Below are 19,745 nucleotides of genomic sequence, written 5' to 3'. Positions count from 1 at the left end.
CATGTCGATTCTAAATGAGTTTATTTATAAAACTAGAGAAAATGTCTCATTATAATCAATACATTCTTTATGAATAAAATATTTAATTATAAGTTTGACTTTTATATCATTCAATATTATTCTTTTAGTAATATTAAGTAATTTGACGAGTTCTCAAAAACTATTTTGGTCTATTGATTTTAACTTTTTTATTATATTATGTTAATTTTTAGAATCATTACTTTTTATAACTTGTAAAAATAATGATAGTCTTTTGATTCATATATCATAATTTAATTTTTATAAAATATACGACATATAATCAAAATTTAAATGTCTCTTTTTCTTTTCAGATATTCTCAAAATTATTGATTATGATAATAATTTTTAAATATAAAATGATAAAGAAGTATAAACCTGTATCTTCTTAATATCAAGATTAATATTTTAAGATATACTATTATTGATTTTTTAATTTTTAATGAATCTTATTTTATCATATTCAACTATTCATGTACTATATTTAGAATAATAAAATCTATATCTATTTAAGTTTTTTAGATAAATAAAAAAATAATCCTTAAATCTAATTCTTTTTGTACTATTCATTCTACTATAATACATCTAATAAGACATATTGAATACAAATACTTTGTGTTTTTAGGAATCTTATAAAAGAACTAAAATTATGATCAGGCTAATCATGTTGCCAAAAAAATTTACTACCCTTTTCATATTTGAAAATTTTAATATTTTTATCTAATTATCTCTCGAGTTTAATTATGTATATCTAAGGGTGTCAAACTTACATGAATTAGATATATATATATATATATATATATATATATATATATATATATATATATATATATATTATCTTAATATATTATCTACAAAGATGATAAAATATTTTTTTTCGTTAAAATAGAAAATATAAAGTGACTGAAAGATGTAAATATATATAATCTCAAGAAGTTTATAAACTATGTCTTTCTCTATATAAACAAGGAATATAGAGTGACTCATAGATATAAATATATATAATCTAAGAAGTTTTTAAATTATATTTTTATTCTAATATTTTATTATAGGATCATTGCAAACTTAAAATTCACATTAATTCTATATAAACCATTACATAATATTAAAAAATAATTTTTATTGAATCATAATGAGTTTACCTCTACCAAAAAAAAAGAATATCATTATAATTTCAGATAAAAAATTTAAATTTTTAGAATTATACGAATATAATATGTATCTTCAAGATTCATCAAATGAATAGTATAGGTAATAAGTACTAATTATTATTATTTTTTACTTTAAGATACTTAATTTTATACAATGATAAATACTTCATACTCTTTTAGTTCTTATATTAAAATAAAATTTTATTATTAATAATTTAAGTTAAGGCATCAAAATCAATCCAATAAGTATTAGAAAAAGATTTTTATAATGTTTGAGTTTAGACTTATATTTTTTCCTTTCGAACCAAAAGCTTACGATCCTTTTTCATATTATTTTTTCAAAAAAATAATACTTTACTATGAATATTTTTTTTATAATTTTATATAGTATTTATAAACTTAGTTAATTTGTTTGATAAATGATGCTTCAAACTTTTATCATTACTTATTTCTTGAGTACTATTCGAAATATTATGAATATTTTCTACTTTAGTCTTATTTCTTTTTAAACACACATACTAGCTGGCTTATTTAAGTTTCAATTGTCTTTAATTTTATTATAATTAATTTTAAATGAGTAAAGAAATAGAATTAAGAATAAATTATATGAAAAATGACTCAACTATAATTAGACCTAATGTTTTTTATCTTACAACTTTGTTAATCATATTGACGGTATAATTTTGAATTCCTCAAACATTGTCATACTAAATTTTAGTTAATTCTTTTATTAGTATGTTAGTCAATATCTTATTAATAAATTTAATTTAATTTTTAAATATTTCAATGCAATAGTTGTAGACTATAGTGAAGTCTAAATATTATTAGCAATTATCATAAAACTAAGTCTCTTAGATCTTTTTCTATCATTTATCTTATTTTTTGGTTCCACGAAGCTTTCAGTAGTTATATCTATGATCCTTTCAATTAGTGGTCTAACACAATTAATATAAATTATATATACTCAAGCCATTTATAATAATTTAATTTAAAAAATATAAATATATTCATAAGAATGTAATGAAGAAATTGTCATTGTAATAACATAATATAATATTAATACTTTAATTTTTTTAATAAATATTGAACTATTGATATCATCTCTATTTTAACTTTAGGTGAAATATTGATATATTTAGTATTCACATAAAATTATTCATAATACTGATATTATTATTGTATAATAGTATTATCATAGGGTATACAACCTTAAATTACAAAGATATTCAAAACAATATTATCTCATAGGCCTATCATTCGCAACTACTAATCAAATAAGACTTAGGGATATAAGTTACAAATAACATTTATCAAATATCTTTAGTCTAATTTATAATAAAATAGTTGAATAAAAATAAATTATTATTATTATATATTAATTAATATAAAAAACTCATATGATAATTATAATCATGATGAAACATAAATCATGTCTTTATATAAAAAATAAATATCATTTTATACTTTTAAACATGCATGTCAATAATCAAAATAAATATCAAAGAACAATAATTAGATTTTTAATTATCACATATAAAATTTTATCAATATATCATATGAGAAAATTATAAAAAGTCATGATTTATATATTTTTAATTTCATATGGAACCCTTAAATAAGATTAGTCAATCATATTTAATTGGACAAGCCTAAACTTGGGCTAAATATCAACCTAATTAGATCAATCAAAATTAAAATTGATCAAAATAAAAAAAATGATCAAATTTTAATTTTTTAAATTCGATAAAAACGTGATTGATCAAATCTAAATCTATTCAAACAATATAGTCATGATCAAATTTGATCAAAATAATTAATTAAAATAAATTATATTAATTAATTTTATAATTAAGAATATAAGTTAAAAATATTTAATTTGTGAAGGATAAAACTATAGTTTCATTTCGGAGTTCATGCTAACAAAGTTGAGCTGAAATCAAGAATCATTCTTAATCCAATCAAAGCGGTGACTTACTATTCGTGGACGAGAACTCTGTTCATGGCACAGGGAGAACCGGCTGGCTGGAAACAATTGTGAGTTTGATTTCAGTAGTTTATGCCACAATTTTGTTGGAATTTAACTTGCTTCTGATGTTGATAACTATTGTTTGTATAAACCTTATTTAACTTTGTTTATATAAAGTCCAACGATTCTTACAGGAGAACTTGAACTCTTGTGCATATTGCGTTTTGACAGCGGGATATCAATATGCGGACATTCTCCTTTTATATGACTTCGTAAGATACATTAGTGTGTGTGTGTATATATATATATATATATATATATGGGTTTCGGAAGTGCAAGGATGGAGAAGGAAGCCATGAGCTCCGGGTGCAAGTCTTCGCTGTGCTGCGTCGATGCGCGTGAGCCGGTGAGGGCGAGCTACCAGCTCCTCTACAAGTGGCCCGATTCCGACGTCGAGTTCCTGAAGTCGATGGCCGCCAGAAAAAGAGCAGCGAGAGGCGACCTCCACAGCCTCAACTGCTGCGCCGACCTCAAAGAGGGGAGGAAGCAGAGTTCATGTCCCAGCGTGGTCGATAGCTATTCATGCCGGCAGCTGTACCTGAGAAGCTACACCTTCACCAAGAAGGAGACGGTCCCGGAGAAGACGAGGCGGTGCCTGATGATTGTCAAGCAGACGGCTGCGGTCCTGCCCATCTGCTGTCAGAGCAGCGATGGCGGTACCAGCTGCGTTAAAAGTTCTGATTTCAGTGCTCCGAAGAGCGTGACTACGGAGAGAAAGGGGGAGGCGGCGGAGGGTTCCGCAGGTACCGGGAAGTACTCCTCCATCTTCCGTCGCCTCCTGTTATGCACCGGCAGCGTCGAGGTGGTGGATTGAAGGTGGCTAAGCTTGGATCAAAAACCAGTCTCATGATGCGGTCTCTTCCCACCAACCATCTCAGCTATTTGGGTCGCTCAATTATATTTCTTGTATATGGAAAGATACGTTGCTGAATTATCTATCTTACCGTGTATTCTGTCTGTGTGTCTCTTTACATCCACCTTGATATCTCAGCAGCTACAACTGTATGACTTCTAAGATGCATTTGTTACTAGATATGTTGTGATGATAACTATGCCGACGACACCAATGCACAAAAGCAAGGGTGTTTAAGATTAACAATATTAGTTGCTTTCAAAGACCTCCCCAACAGCCTCTATGGCGTTTTAGTTGTCTCACAATGCTTTCCTCGATGGTATTGCAGCCATCCGAAACATCGGACTGTGCAGGGAAGCTCCTCCCTGTCATGAGCAACAGCCATAGTTCCTTCAAAAACAGATGTCTTGTGACGAAATCTACCATAAATCAAACACAGTTGAGGCAATTTAAAGACAATGATGATTTCAACCAAGATCAAGAGAAGGATGCATTCTCCTTCTTTTTCTTTTGTAACAACTACCACAAAGAGCCCATGGGATCTCTGTTCAGAAATGAGCATGACAATGGATGCTTCACATTAAGAATGGAGGTCCAGTGTCAGCTAGGGTTGCCAATCAAGGGCATCAAAGGCCACAAGGATTACTCCACAATTGCAGAGATCAACTACAGAATCCATTTCCAATTTACAAGATAGGGTAGAAACAGAACTAAGCAACTCATCGCAACGACCGTAATCATCCACTTATATACTACAGAACGAAGCTTGGATCTATGAGTACATATAGCTTCTACAGATGGTTAAATAGCACGTCTCCTGAATTCTATTACTGGTACAATAACGCTCCCTTCAAATGGCATAAATTCTGTCAATCTCAGAATCAGATATCTCCGAGTTATGTTGCCATGAGTTTGAACCGCTCCTTGATTTTGTCCTCTTCCTCATAGCACGGCTGTGCTTCGATTTAACCACATAGAAAGTCATGGTCCCAAGAACACCAGTCATTATTAGGCCACCTATCAGTGTAACCAGAATAGCTGCCCATTGGATATGCCGGCCCAACACAATGTATGAAGATGCGATAAAAGCAACGGTAGTGCAGACAGAAGCCAACCACATCAGCTTGTTAATTATCTGAACGACCCGCCTCTCTGCCTTTGTTTCTCCCCTGACAAGTGTTATCTGAACCACCACCACTGCTAATGAAGTGAACAGGGCAATAGCATTGAAAATGAAAAATATTTTGAAACTCGCAGACTGCACAACTATTGCTGTTCCATCTTCTTGAGTTCCACCAGGCACCGTAAAGATTGCAGCGAATGCAACAGTAGCAAAGAGCACGGCAACCACAGTGACAGAGTTAGTCGCGTTGTTAATGCCTTCTCTATGGAGCTTCCTCAGCTCCTTCGCAATGCCGTGGACATTTTTGTTTGTTTTCCTGGTCTGCTCCAACTGTATATGAACATCCTTTTTAATCTCAGTTACAGTCTTCCTGAGCTCATCACGTGGCTGATTCAGTTCATTTGCCCTAACTGCATCATAACGAGAAAGCCATTCCTTGATTTCTGCAGATTCTTCTGAGAGGGGCAGGCCTTCAGCAATATCAAAAGCAGTTTTATGATCTCTTGTCAATGCATTCACATTTGTATCCGGGAGGTGTAGGAGAACCTTTACTATCTACAAAAAATGGAAAAATCTGAAATAAGCATGACATCAGAAAACTGCAAACACCTTATGGATTGAATGCTCTTCATAGTAAGATTATATCAGAACTATTAGTCGAAGATGATAGGGGTAAAAAACTGATTTGACATAACACCCCGGATTCGACGTAATACACCCCCACGTTGAACACCCTGTGCGGCACACTGCCCCAGAACGAGCATTAACAACGACACGACGCGCACCCACACCCACCGTACCCAAACAACCTCCTCGGCTGACCCCTCATGGCCGACCGAGGCAGGGGAAGGCGCTGACTAACATCCCCCATGCCCTGCGACAGCTCGACCTTCCACGCAACGCCCACGACGACGACAGACGCCATCAGAGGTACGACCCTGCTCCGACAGAATGGCACATCAGGTAACATCAAACCCACTTATAAATACCCCCTGGCTCCCAACGGGAAAAGGGGGGGGGGACAATCTCACTCGAAAACTCCTCTCCGGATCAATGACTTGATCGTCGGAGGGGTCGGGCCGAGCAATCGACCCGGCCTGTGTGTAGGTACTCGACCACTGCTGAATCCACTTGGCGTGGCGGAACTTTCCAGCCAGATCCCCTGCATCAGCCACCACAGCATCCCAAGGGGAGCCACGTCCGATCCCAGCCATTTGGAACCCTGAACCAGCCGCGTCGACCCCGAGGTCACGGTTGAAAAAGTTACTTACCGTAACAGAAGACATGTTAACAGTCTCGTAGTGGTTCTAAGTAAATAGAAGGCACAAAACCTAGCAATTTTGAAGAGCCTTCTTTTTCAGGTGTTATATGTACATGTGTGTGTGTGTGTGTGTGTGTGTGTATGTGTGTGTGTGTGTGCGCGCGCATTTATATGTATGTATATATATATATATATATATATATATATATATATATACACACACATATACATATATATACACACACATATATATACATACATATTTATATATATGTGTATATATATGTATATATTTATATCTATATATATATATATGTATGCGTATAAATATATATGTATATGTGTGTACACACACACACACACACACACATATATATCTATATATATATATATGTATGCGTATAAATATATATGTATATGTGTGTACACACACACACACACACACATATATATATATATATATGCTATAAAAGAAATTACTTCTTTAGGCTACCCCTATCTAAGATGATATAAGAAAAAAGTTCAAGAGAAATAATGTATACAAGCCACTAGACAGGCAATTATATACATGAGATTCATGTCAGCAATTCAACGTTAAGGTAGTGGCAAGTTAACCACTCCAGCGATCCAAGTTTTATCCTGGCCAGCTGGCCCATTTATCATAAGGTGTAACTACTCTACCAAGATAGTCTGACCAAGCTTGCTTAATGATCTTCGCTGACTAACTTGTCAGAAAGCAAAATATATCTGTAGCACCCATCAGAAACCTTAACTTCTACTTCCGTGAAGAAATATCATGCAAAGATATGCATAATTCGAGCAGAAAACAAAAGAAAATCTGGAGTAAACATCCATTATTTGATGAAGCTAATGCAGACCAATCCTCATGAGAACATCAGAACAAAACTTGATTATGATAAGCAATCAATGGCATGCACTAAAAGCAATACCTCTGCTCTCTTTTTTCTTGTAGCCACATGTAAAACTGTGTTGCCAGCTCTGTCTGGTAGCATAACTATAGCAGGATCAGCATCCACAAGGGCATTAACAACTTCACAATGTGTTCCTTTGACTGCCATGTGCAGAGCAGTTTGCCCCTTTTTATCAGTCCTTCTAGCAAGCTGTGGATCCTTCTCAAGCAATGCTTTTACAGTTTCAACATGCCCTTGCCGGGCAGCAAAATGCAGAGCATTTTTCCCATTGGCTTTTGGTAGCTCGATTAAGCTTGCATCTCGTTCTAGCAACAAGTTTACAATTTCGGTGTGACCTCTTATTGCTGCAGTTATAAGGGGAGTGGCATTTGATTGACCAAATGTCTTGATGAGAGTCGGATCATGATCTAGAAGTACCTGGACAATTTCTGTATGAAACTTATTAGTGACATCCCTGCAGGCAAAATAACTCGGCCATAGAGAGAGAGGGAAGGGGGTACAGACATCAACTAAGCAAAGAAACATATTTGACAAATGGATAACATTTGCTTGTAAGAAATTCAGTCGATCACAACAGGCGTATTGCTTCTACAGCTCATGTCATTTATCTATGATTGCTCAATATGTTGCAAAGGGTGCCAACGAGAACATGATAGAACATTTAGAAACATATGCAAGTCAATTTCAATTTGTATAACAAACATGCAACATAAATGTTCATAAAACATTGACTCTTGATAACAACTTGGTGGATTTTTCAACACTTCAGAGCCAACAGTAGTCAAAGCCGACTGAAATTATTCTAGAAAGAAGACAATTAGAATAACATTCACATGCCTTGTTTAGATCCAAACATAATAAAGAGAAAGGAAAATCAATTTATAACTCTCAAGTAAACACATGATATAGCATACAAATTCTTTTGCACTTAAATGATTACACTTGAAAAGAAAAACAAACAGAAGGCCTCATAATCCAGTACTGCTGTCAGCAAGTAAAAATCCAGTGCTCCAACCAATAAACAGAGCAGCTAGTGCATCTGAAGCTTAGATTTCAAGGGCCACAAAATTCATACTCTGAACAAATGCAAGTCATTTAGCTGTCCAAAGAGCAGACTTCACATAAACTAAAACATCAATTCTCATTTAATATTTGATTCTCGTTAACCACACAAATATGTTGACTAGCTAATTGAGAAGAATGCATGGATACCCTACAACATACATGACCATGTGCCAACTTATAAAATCCTCTGTGTTCTCTACTATGTTATCATCTCTAAAGAATCAGCTTTGCCATGTCCCCATTTCTAAAAGCAAGCAACTGCTACTTGACCATTTCTTCACAGATAGAACAATTCTAAGATGGGAAAGTGAACCCTAAAGTGATGGAGATATGATGTATGAAATACAGGAATTGTAGTCAACAAGATTGTCATGTCCAAATCCATCCTCCTTAATTTACGTATCTAACAATCAATGGAATCAAATTTAGACACCAAAAACTTGTAACTAAGGGTAGCTTTTAGTGTTCAGTATCATTTATTATCACTAGACATAAGCAACAGTAATAGTATGAGTAAAACTTGATCACAGATATCCCTACTCACCTCGGTTCCCCTCTCTTGCAGCCACATGGAGAGCATCAAAACCCGATCTGTTCTTTCTGGAGAGGCTCTCCCGATTGGAGTACTTCAACAGCTCGACCACGATATCAAGAAAACCCTTCTCGGCAGCGATGAACAGAGGCGTCTCCTCCACCTCGTTCACCTCGTTCACCACCGCCGCGCGGATCTCCGCCACCTCGGCGTCGAACTCAGCTTCGCCCGGCGTACCCGTAACCTGAGCATCGATCTCCCCGAGAATCTGCCTCACCGCCGCGAGGTCCCCGCGCTGCGCCGCCAGGTGGAGCTCGGTGTCGTTGTGCCGCCCCGTCACCTGCTTCACGTACTTCTTCTTCACCGACGGGTCTATCCTCTTGCCGGAGTTGGACAGCACAAGCGCCGGTGCCGCCGTCGGGGACGCCGCCGCCGACGAGGCCTGCTCCATCCGCTTCCCCGAGTTGGACAGCACTAGCGCCGGTGCAGGCGGCGCCGAGGCAGTCGGAGAGATGGAGCTGAGGCTGGTGGATCCGAATTCGAGGTCCTTCTCTCCTGCTTAGCCAAAGACGGAGCGAAATACCGATCAAAATCGAGACATGGGACCGAAATCAAGGTGCAAGCAGCGCAAAAGGCGACACCTTTCTCGAGTTGGAGCCCCATCCTGCTCCTCGTCCTCCTCCGGCGCTGCTATTGGAAGCGCACGAGCGGCTTGTGAGCGATCAGCTCAAGGGGGGGAAAGAGAGAGCCATGGCGCAAAAAGCCAGTCGAAGAGGAGAGGAAGTGGACGCAAGAAAAGGAAACGACCGGGGATCCTCTCCAACCATACCTCCGATGCGAGACGATCGAACCCCCACTACGGCCGTCAGTTTATGTGGGTCCCACCTAAACCATCGGTGAGATGTTGCTCGATGCCGCATTGGAGAGGATCCCAATCCAACTCGATCACTATGGAGGAATAATTATTAGGCGGACGATGTGACACCTAACTAAAATTGAATTATAATTACACAAATATCCTTCAATAAATTATTGGAAATAATCCTCCCCATATATGCTTCGATCAATAGAATGTGAGGTTGGCACTGCTGAATGAAACATGCCACAAACATTCAAATCACCTATTCAAATAATCGAAATATATTTTACGATTTCGATCCAAATAAATTTACAATTCACATCTAAGAATAAAACACTTTTTCCCTTTCCTCATAAATTAGGCAAATTGAGTTCCAATTTCTTCCATGTGATCGGACTAAGAACCCATCGATCCCAATGCCCAATAGCATCAGATTCAGTCGTTGTTTATATTCCATTTACTATGAACTAATTCGGTTCTCACGATTAGGGAATTTTACATCAAGCTATAATTATTTATATTCTCTCTCTACTCTGTATTATCTATTGTTAGGAGAGAAGAGGTGTAAGCTGCTGTAAGCTAGATATGGAAGCGGAAATGAACCGAATCCACCATCTCAATTACGCGGTCCGGGATGACACCTTGGACCGGTTCGGGCCCGAACCGGAACCGGAACCGGAGAAGAGCTTCCCCAGCTGCTCACGGACATCGTCGGGCGAGTACGACGCCACCGCAACGTCCTCAATCACCGGATGCCAGCGCGCGTAGAACCCCCGGAACGCCGGGACCACCATGCCTCGCACCGCCTCCCTCACCTCCTCCCGCATCCCTGGGTCGGTGACCACCCACCCAGCCTGGGTGGCGCAGGCCGCCTCCAGCGCCGCGATGAACGCCCGTATCCACTCCCCCGCCTCCCCCGCCGACACCTCCCCCTTTGGAACCCCCGCAGCCATCCTGCCCCACGCCACTCGCCCGTACCCCGCCGCGTGCTGCCTCGCCTTCGCGGCGTGCCGTGCCACCCACTCCTCGCCCAGCAGCTCCAGCAGCTGGCAAGACCGTACCTTGCTCACTATGTACTGAAGGTTGTTCGCGAGGAAGAGGTAGGACAAACCCACGTCCTGATACGTCTCCGTTTTCCCGTCGAGCTTGCAGAGCAGCGCGAAGACGAGCCACGCGAGCTTCTCGGCGACCGCCGAGATGTAGGAGGAGGTGGTGGTTCCGGGTGAAGATGGGCATGAGGCAGGAGGATGCACCGCCGGCGCCTGAGACGTGTCCAAGAAGAAATCCGGGATGGGGCTTGGGGTCTGGAGGGGGCAGTCGGCGAAGATCTCGGCGAGGGAGGACTCGTAATCGGCTAGCAGCGAGATGTAGTTCATGGTGTAGCGGGTCATCGGATGGACCCCTCCGCCGGGGACCGCCAACCGAGAGGATTCCCTCAGGATCGCCGACTCGAAGTCAGCGAGGGTGGCGCGGGCTGTCTCCGCGAGCTTGGAGAGAGAACCGAGGGCCTGCGCCCGGACTACTGCGGTGGACTCGAAGGAGAAAACGAGCTCGATCTCAGGCCACAGCTCCACGATGGTGTCGTACAGGTCCAAGAGCCGGAACAGCTTCTCAGGTGACCGCTTCGACTTGGCGACAGACACCGGGAAGCTGAGGAAGTGGAGAGCGGCATCACCCGCAATGTACGCGAAGAGTGCCTCCCGGACGGTGTCGGAGCCGGCGAAGACGTGGTCGAGGAGGACGTGCTCGCCGTGGAATAGGGTCCTCAGGGCAACCCTGGAGGCGCCAAGCCAAGACCGGACTTTTAGCTCGAGCATCGCCCAGTCCAACTTCAGGACGTGGGCGAGGGAGAGACGCTCGAAGCCAAGGCGGCAGAGGCCCTCGTCGACAATGCACTTGCGGAGGGTTTGGTACGTCGTGACGCACTCCTTGCTGTATCCGGCGGAGACCATGGTGTCGGCGATGGCCCGGAGGTCGGCCATGGCGATGGCGGCGGCGCGCTCGACCTTGCTTATGGACTCCCCAGCGGCGAGCGCCTCCTCCTCGGGCGAGCGGTACTCCCAGGAGTCGTAGTCGGGCTCCTCGGAGACGCTGGAGTGGGCGGAGCGGACGGAGACGGACTCGGGGTCGAGGAGGTCACGGTTAGCGGCAAGGATCTGGTAGAACTCCTTCACAAGGCGACGCATGGCGGCCTGCATGAGGGTCTGCGCCCGGACGAGGCAAGGGTGGGAGAGGCGAGCGGGCCCGGCGGCCGCAACGAAGGCGAGCATGGTCCGCTGCAGGTCGGAGACCTCAGCAAGGAAGCGGTGAGCCTCGGAGCGGCTTTCGTAGAAAAGGGAAGTGATCTTGGCGTAGGCAGAGGCGTCAGGGTCCCATTTGGCGATGATTGCCTCAGCTCTCGCCACCTTCTCCTCCATCATCGACACGTCCGACGAAGACGAGGAAGCAGGGAGGTCGTGATTGCTGCGACGGCCGAAGGATTTGCGCGACAGGAGGCTTCGCAACGTTTGTCTCATCATCTTCTCGGGCGCCAACAGCAGAGATGTGCTCGGCGGCTGATAACCGAAAACTCATTTCTGTGGTGGATGCCTGATAATTTCATTCAGTTTCTTCAGTCGTCCAGAGTGGGTTTGGCTGCTCCATTCTTATGGTTCCACGAGAAGATTTAGAGAGGTAGGATGACGTATTCTTGAAGTCTTATGGTTTGGCTGCTCCATTCATCAAACCCGTACTTGAAGTCTTGCTTTCCCGAGAAAATTGTTGATGGTGATTCTTGACGACCTTACGCTTTGGCTTTTCTCACAGGAAATGTATTCTTGAGATGCATTGTACGTCACAAGGTGATGGGTTTGTCAATGACGTGAAGGTCACTGTCACTCTAATAATTTAATGCCGGTCGAGGAACGCTGTAGAAATGTGACTTCGCTTGTGTGGTTTTTGGCTTGGAAACGTCAGAAGTCGAGAAGTTGACGAAGATGTAAGAGAAACGGAGGAAAAAAGTCGACCAATGATTTGATTACAAACAAGTGATACGTTCCCACATGACTTCGTGAATAAAATTGAAGGCGTATGATAGCGTGATGGTATGAAGTCGTCATTAATGCGAAAAAATTTGATGGATTCGATTGAGGACAAACCCTTATAATACTTCAACTTCTTTCTATATTAAATAAAAAATATTAACTTAAATTTAAATATTTTGGACTAATAATTTATGCTAATCATGTTAATAATGAATCCGTCGCCCCATCGGATTAATCCACAAAACATGTGGAGGTCAACCTCACCTTCGGTCGCGTCTGGAAGACAGAATCAATGCTTTTCCGCGCGTGACCTCTGCGATGTGTATGTATTAATCTAAGAATGCATGAGCCAGAGTCAATGCTGATAATTCATTCACTTAAAGATCCATCATGATGGGTAATATTGTTTTGTCATGTGGTCCACAAATCAATTTGACTCTACATAAACAATTTTCTTAAAGATTAACTCAACATAAACAATTTGATGTGATAGATGGATTTAAAAAATTTATTATGAAAGGGATGGCTTCATAATATATATTTATATAGATGATGAGGAAGAGATCTTGTTTAGGTCATACATTTAAATCTTTACATCATGAATTGATTAAGGATTATAATATATAGAATTTTTATTTCATGTTTATCTATATCATGATATTCTATTATGCCTCACAATATTAAGCTTCTGTCAAGGATATCAATCTTGGATTAATACAACTAAAATTTTGTATAGGCAAGAGGCTTTACGAGGAAGTCTACTAGTTGATTAAAAGTATATATATGTGATAAACATGTAATTGACATCGGGCAACTTGATCTCTTACAAAGTAAAATTTGATGGTAATGTATTTCATAAATGAGTAAAATATTGAATTGGTGCAAAGTAAGTGACATTAATATTATCACATTATATTATAGGAGTGGATTGAGAAATAATGCCAAGTGCGTATAGAAGATTGATGACCCAATTGAGTTTGTAGTTATGGTAGTGTTGACTTAGTATTCAACTCCAATGATGGATCTTGTGATTTTATTTTGTTTCTTGAAACTCTAGCTAATTAGATTTACTTTGAGAAAGATAATATAGGCTGACATAGATGTTCTATCATTAATATTGTCTACCCAATCAACATCAGCGAATAAAATAATGAGTGTTTATGAATGATAAATCCATGATTGAGAGTCCCTTAAGATATTGCATAATACATTTTTGTGCAGACCAATATATAGTGGAGAGCTAATGCATGAATTATGATAATTTGTTAACTGTAAATAAAATATCTGGACATGTGAGAAATAAATACTATAAGGAACTAAGTATTTGTCGGTACCGTGGGGTCCATAATAAATCTATCATTATATAATTTGAGTGGCTCAATTATATAGAGTTGGGTGACGGTTCTTTGGCATGTTCGTCTTTGATAATAGATCTCGAATATATTTTTTTAAAATAAAAAAAATTCAAAAGATATGAATATTACTTCCATTACCAAAAAGTAGTTTAAGGTTCATAGATTTTTTTATGGAGAATCAATCTGTCAATTACTTAAGAAATTACTCGATCTCCATAGAATTATTTTTTATGATAATAATATTATCCATATAGATTAATAGATATATAATATATCTTATTTATTATCATAGGAATAAGGAGGTGTCAAACTTGAAGTTGATGAAGTTGACTGACATTAAAAATATGCCAAGTTCAGTATACTAAGCTCTTGGAGTTTGACAAAGTTTAAAAATAGTTTTTCATAATTTACAAATATGATTTAGATACGTGGATGAAGCTAAGGGTTACTGCATAAAGATATTTTAAGTTAAGATTATTTATAAGAAAGTACTGTTAACATTTAATTGTTATATATGCTAACCTTAGTGATAGTCGTGCTCAAGATGAATTGAATTATCATTGGTTTAATAATTGGACTGAAGGCCTCTATGAAATTAATACTTTGTTATTGGTAAAACCTTTTGGCCACTAGACATACTTTATATTTGACAATAGATCTATATAGATTTTATCGAATTCGAAAAATCCACTTACACACAATAATATTTTGTGTGAGGTGAGATGATATAAATGTCCATGTGACATTATGAAGTAAGGTACTGTATTCTCACATATAGCTTGGTGCTATTATGGATATTTTTGGGTTTAGGAAATGGTTGTAGGTTCAGTAGACTCAGATGGAGAGCTTGTGGTAGCATGAAAATCAAGAATTTGATATAGTTTGAAGATATCATTTTTGAAACGTGTTATCATGTGATGTCCAAGCTCGGTGGTATTATTGAGTTATGTTGATAGTATAAGAATTACTAATGAGTTAGTGACACGTACATGATCAAGCTAATGCACTTCGGTATCACTTGGTTGAGAAGAGAACAAAGACATTATTTGTGGTACTAAGGGCATTGCTTTATTGAACATTGAGAGTAGAGGTAGATAAAGAAGTTGTAGAGGCGATGTGGTGCTAATGAATTGGAATAATAAGGGAGTATAGGTCTAGAGGAGCATTATTGGTTAACGTGATGAGGTACGCTTGAGGGGGTTTAAGGTGTACTCAATATGAACTCAATGATAGATGGTTGTTATAGTGGCTCGTTTTACAGGAGTAAGATTTTGGAAGAAAAAAGGTAGACTCAACAAAAATAGTTCCATGATACAAAGACCTTTTGAGTTTAAGGATCATAACATCGAAAAATATTATGTTTAAGGGAGTACCTAATTAAGATACAATGTTTAGATTTTGGTATTAATTTATGTAAAACATAGGGGCACAGTCAAGGATAACATAAGCAACCAAATATTTTAAATTTATGAAGGTTTGAGATTTTATAAAATAATTTTTTAAATGATGACTAGTGTTGTAGGATTGGATTGAGCATACGGTTAATGAGATAAACTACAGTTTAAAATACTACTAACTAAAAGGTTAGTAGCATAAAGGCTTAGTATAGGAGGGTGAGACTAGTCTCAGCTATTTATCAATGCTTTTGTTCGATAGAGCCAACTACTTGAAGTATGTGTGATAGTGACTTGAGATGTTGTATACTACATGATAAAAGATACGTTGTTAGAGCTTGATATTCATCTCTTATATCAGGGTAAACTATTTTAATGGTAGACTGAAAGAAGTTCTCAACCAATCTTTTAAAATGAGTAAAGACTATAATGACTTCATATTTATATTTGAGAGGATATAATCAAGTATATTTAGTAAAGTAATCTAAAAAAATAATATAAAATCTAAAATTATCAAAGGAATTAGATAGGTTAGGGCCTTAGACATCATTGTAAATAATTTTAAATGATTTAAAGAATGATATGGAAGACATACTAAAAGATAGTTTATGACTTCTATTACTAAGGCAAGCATCACAATAAATTATAATTCTACTTGATTTGGAAGTTGTAAGGGAGTAACAAAAAAATAGCTGTTGTTGAATGGAGGATGATGGGTAACCAAGGCAACGATGACACACGTCGATTGGAGTAGCAACTGAAGTAAGAGTGATTGGTTGGGTATTTTAAAGTTGATAGTCATTCATAGATATTATCTTCACTTTGGCCTCGGACTATACTCTCGTACTCAAATCCTTTACAAGAAATGAGTCAGGAAAGAACTCAACAAAAGTATTATCTTATTTATAGCATTGAGAGACAAAAAAAAAAATTATGTGAAGTGTATAAAAACATCATCAAATATAAAAGTATTTGTGTGTGAATTAAGTGTTATGGAACAGTATGATTGATAGGGATGTAGGAAAATCCTTGGGGGCACTATCACATGTGCAATAGAAGAACATTAAAAATAAAATATCCAATTTCCCAAATATGTATTCGTCTTTATACAAAGATTGGTGCGCAAAAACCGCGAAACTTAAAACTACATATATGAAAGAATGTGTTACCTAGGGAGATCGTATATTCCTGAATCCCTATAGATATCTATGAGAGGGTGAAGGAGGTCAAGTGTCCTCCTCTCTATCCAATAATCTCTCATTGGCTCTTATTGAATCTCATCAATAGGATCCAATAATTCATGGGCTTATTGGATATCCAATAAGATAGGGCTCCGACGAATATCTCATATCCAAACCTGTACTTATCGCAACGCCTACCATATGTATGTGACCCTCTAGGCCCAATATCGAGTTGGTCATGAGTCATACCTGTGAAAACTCCTTATAGCTTAATGAATTATTATCTTCATAATAATTCACTCAACTCATCGACTACGGATGTACTAGGCCACTACGCCGTAATCGCTAGACGATACAGGGGAATCCAATACATTGGACTTATCTGTCCTTAGTTACTATATACATATAGTCCCTCATCCATCTAATATCTCAAAGACCATATACCGAGCATGGTGATATCAGACCCATATGGTTTCTGCTCAAGTCTCGCTCTAATTGGATTCTCTTGGAGAACTCTTTCTCTTTCAATCCGAATGACCATGGCTAGAGATTTGTCTAGGAAAGAACACATGAAATATTTCTCTCATGACACTGAGAGTGGATGATCCTCTATCGACACTCAATAGTCCTCGTAAGGTTGGCTACCACTCATAATGACCGGTTGTGCTGAATTTGGAACCTCTAGACATATAAGTCTGGTATCAAAGAATGAAGTACTCATACAGGACATCCTTGATGTCTCAAGTCCAAGGACCAAATATACCACTGAGACTATAAAATCGTTGTCTAACAATAAGGCATCATCAAGCATCTAGCATTCTGTAAACGGATCAATCAGTGAACTCATTCCCCAATGAGCACTTGTACTATATTCCTAGTGTTTCCACACGAGCAGCTATGAGACCAGCTGCATCTAGCATATGGACAGGTATACAATACAAGTCTATTCAGTTATCTTGATGTCTCTCTCGAGTAACCTATGATTAGGATTATTTAGGATTTGTGTTTAAAAGTAAATCAGTCTCATTATTGTGATCTTATCACGATCCGATTCTCATTGCTCAAATCCATAGATATCACAATATGTTCAAGCAATAGGTAATATAAAGTGATAAAATGTAAAATAATAATAATAAGCAAAAAGACTATGTGTCAACTCACACGTGTCATCACTCAAGTGATTGGCTTGCAAGACACCTATGACTAGCAAGGGATTCCATTATTGTCACTAATGATGATATCTTCGTTATCTCCATAGTCGATGTAAATAGATAAATTTTGTACATTAGAAGTGATATGATGAGAAATACCAGAGTCAATAATCCAATTGCTTATATAAGCAATCGGAGCAATCATGATGTTACTTGAGTGCTCGTTAGGTGTAGTAGTAGGTTTGGGTTAAGATCGATAAACTTTTGTTATATATCTGATTTTGTCATATAGTTGATATATATTTTTTTATTAATTATTATTGTCAAGATGCTAGAATTGCTGATAGTTAAAGTTATTTCCTGAGTTGTTTAAGTTGAAGTTGTCACCTTAGTTGGAGAGTTAATAATGTAATGAAGGATGATTACTTTGCGTATCACTCATATATATATATATATATATATATATATATATATATATATATATATATATATATATATATAAGAGGCATCTTATTTTATCATTTATTGAAGTTCTTATTGCTTTGATTATCTTTTCCTTTAGATTTTTTATTGAATTGATTATTTTTTTTATAATATTTAGTCTCGTATTTGTCTCTTTTCATCTCATATATGTTTCATGATTAATCAGTTTATCATATAATTCTTCAAATGATATTGATGAGTCACGTGTTCGAATTACTATCGTCAGTTCCTTATATTTGTCTTCTAGGCTATTGAGAGTATGAATAATGACTTTTTCATTACTTAAGGGATGACTTATTAAAGCTAAGTCATTTATAATAACTTTTATATTTTATATATAATTAATAATATTACTTCCTTCTTGTGTTATTTTTATTAGAGTAGATAAAAGACTTAACATGCAAGTGCGAAAAAGATTGACGAGGATGATTTGTAACTTGGACTATACTTCTACTGTAGTGTTGCACAAAAAGATTAATGGTGCCATGAAGCCAATGATTGGGGCTTGAATGACTTATAAAATAAGGCAATCTTGTTGTAGTCATAACTTATAATCAATATTTACCATTGGGATGGGTTCTCTTGATATTAAGATTTTTCTGGTAAACAACTAAGAGAGCCAGTGATGTAGCCTAATAGATCATATCCAAATAGGAGACTGATGAATTATACTTATCAAGATGCATAGTTGTTGTTTTTGGATAGTTTGAATGTCATCAAATTTATTGCATTTATATATATAAGTCTTGTAAATTGAGATGGACTATTGCTTGCTAAGGAAATAATAATTGAAGCATGAGATGTAGAAGTGTAAGACATGCTGAGAATATGCTGTAATCTACCAAAGAAAATTCAAAATCAATTGATGGTTGGTAGAACCCTAGAGGAATTCTATATAGATTGATTTTTGAGGGAGATCACTCCTTGAAATACTATAGGGGTTCCACCCACCTAGAAGTTGGCCAAATGGTTGCAATTATAGATAGATCTCATTCCCAAAGAGATGGAAGCTATATACTTATATATGGCTCCAAACCCTAATCCTAGGGGCTGCTTCCTAAGTGAGTTACCCCTTTTGCCTTTAACCCTAACCAACCTACCCAATAAAAGGGGGCGGCGACTAGGAAACCTAAAGGCCTAAATATAAACCCTAGCCATTCTTCTTTATAGGATAGAGGCGGCTAGGTGGGGTTTATTACAATCTCACAAGGTTTTATTAGCTACTTCTTGGTTGAGTAAGACCCAACCCTACTAGGGTCCTATCAAGCCTGTCCTCTCCAAATCAGCCTTGTCCTCAAGGCTGAGGTTCCATGAACTTAGAGAACCGGGTCTTCAGCT

General features: G+C 37.7%; 3 protein-coding genes across 3 annotated transcripts; 1 reads left to right on the top strand and 2 right to left on the bottom strand.

The window, feature by feature from the left end:
* The first annotated feature begins 3,475 nt into the window (after positions 1-3,475).
* LOC135680162 (uncharacterized) lies at positions 3,476-4,009 on the top strand. Its single transcript, XM_065194148.1, has one exon. It carries the CDS (start codon positions 3,476-3,478, stop codon positions 4,007-4,009), a length of 534 nt encoding a protein of 177 aa, XP_065050220.1.
* A 649-nt stretch (positions 4,010-4,658) lies between these two features.
* LOC135678862 (ankyrin repeat-containing protein ITN1-like) lies at positions 4,659-9,756 on the bottom strand. The gene is made up of 4 exons (XM_065192087.1): positions 9,603-9,756; positions 8,974-9,516; positions 7,383-7,792; positions 4,659-5,726 (listed from the first exon to the last, which is right to left on the bottom strand). The coding sequence occupies exons 1-4, from the start codon at positions 9,622-9,624 to the stop codon at positions 4,899-4,901; spliced, it is 1,803 nt and encodes a 600-aa protein (XP_065048159.1). The 5' UTR covers positions 9,625-9,756; the 3' UTR covers positions 4,659-4,898.
* A 335-nt stretch (positions 9,757-10,091) lies between these two features.
* Positions 10,092-12,458, bottom strand: LOC103991903 (exocyst complex component EXO70H1-like). The gene has a single exon (XM_009411443.3). The coding sequence runs from the start codon at positions 12,337-12,339 to the stop codon at positions 10,441-10,443; it is 1,899 nt and encodes a 632-aa protein (XP_009409718.3). The 5' UTR covers positions 12,340-12,458; the 3' UTR covers positions 10,092-10,440.
* Positions 12,459-19,745: the final 7,287 nt, after the last annotated feature.

This window comes from Musa acuminata, chromosome BXJ1-7 (assembly GCF_036884655.1).
Source record: "Musa acuminata AAA Group cultivar baxijiao chromosome BXJ1-7, Cavendish_Baxijiao_AAA, whole genome shotgun sequence".
In the NCBI taxonomy this organism is placed as follows: Eukaryota; Viridiplantae; Streptophyta; class Magnoliopsida; order Zingiberales; family Musaceae; genus Musa; species Musa acuminata.
The sequence above is the reverse complement of the archived record's forward strand: the minus strand, read 5'-3'. Positions and strand labels throughout refer to the sequence as shown.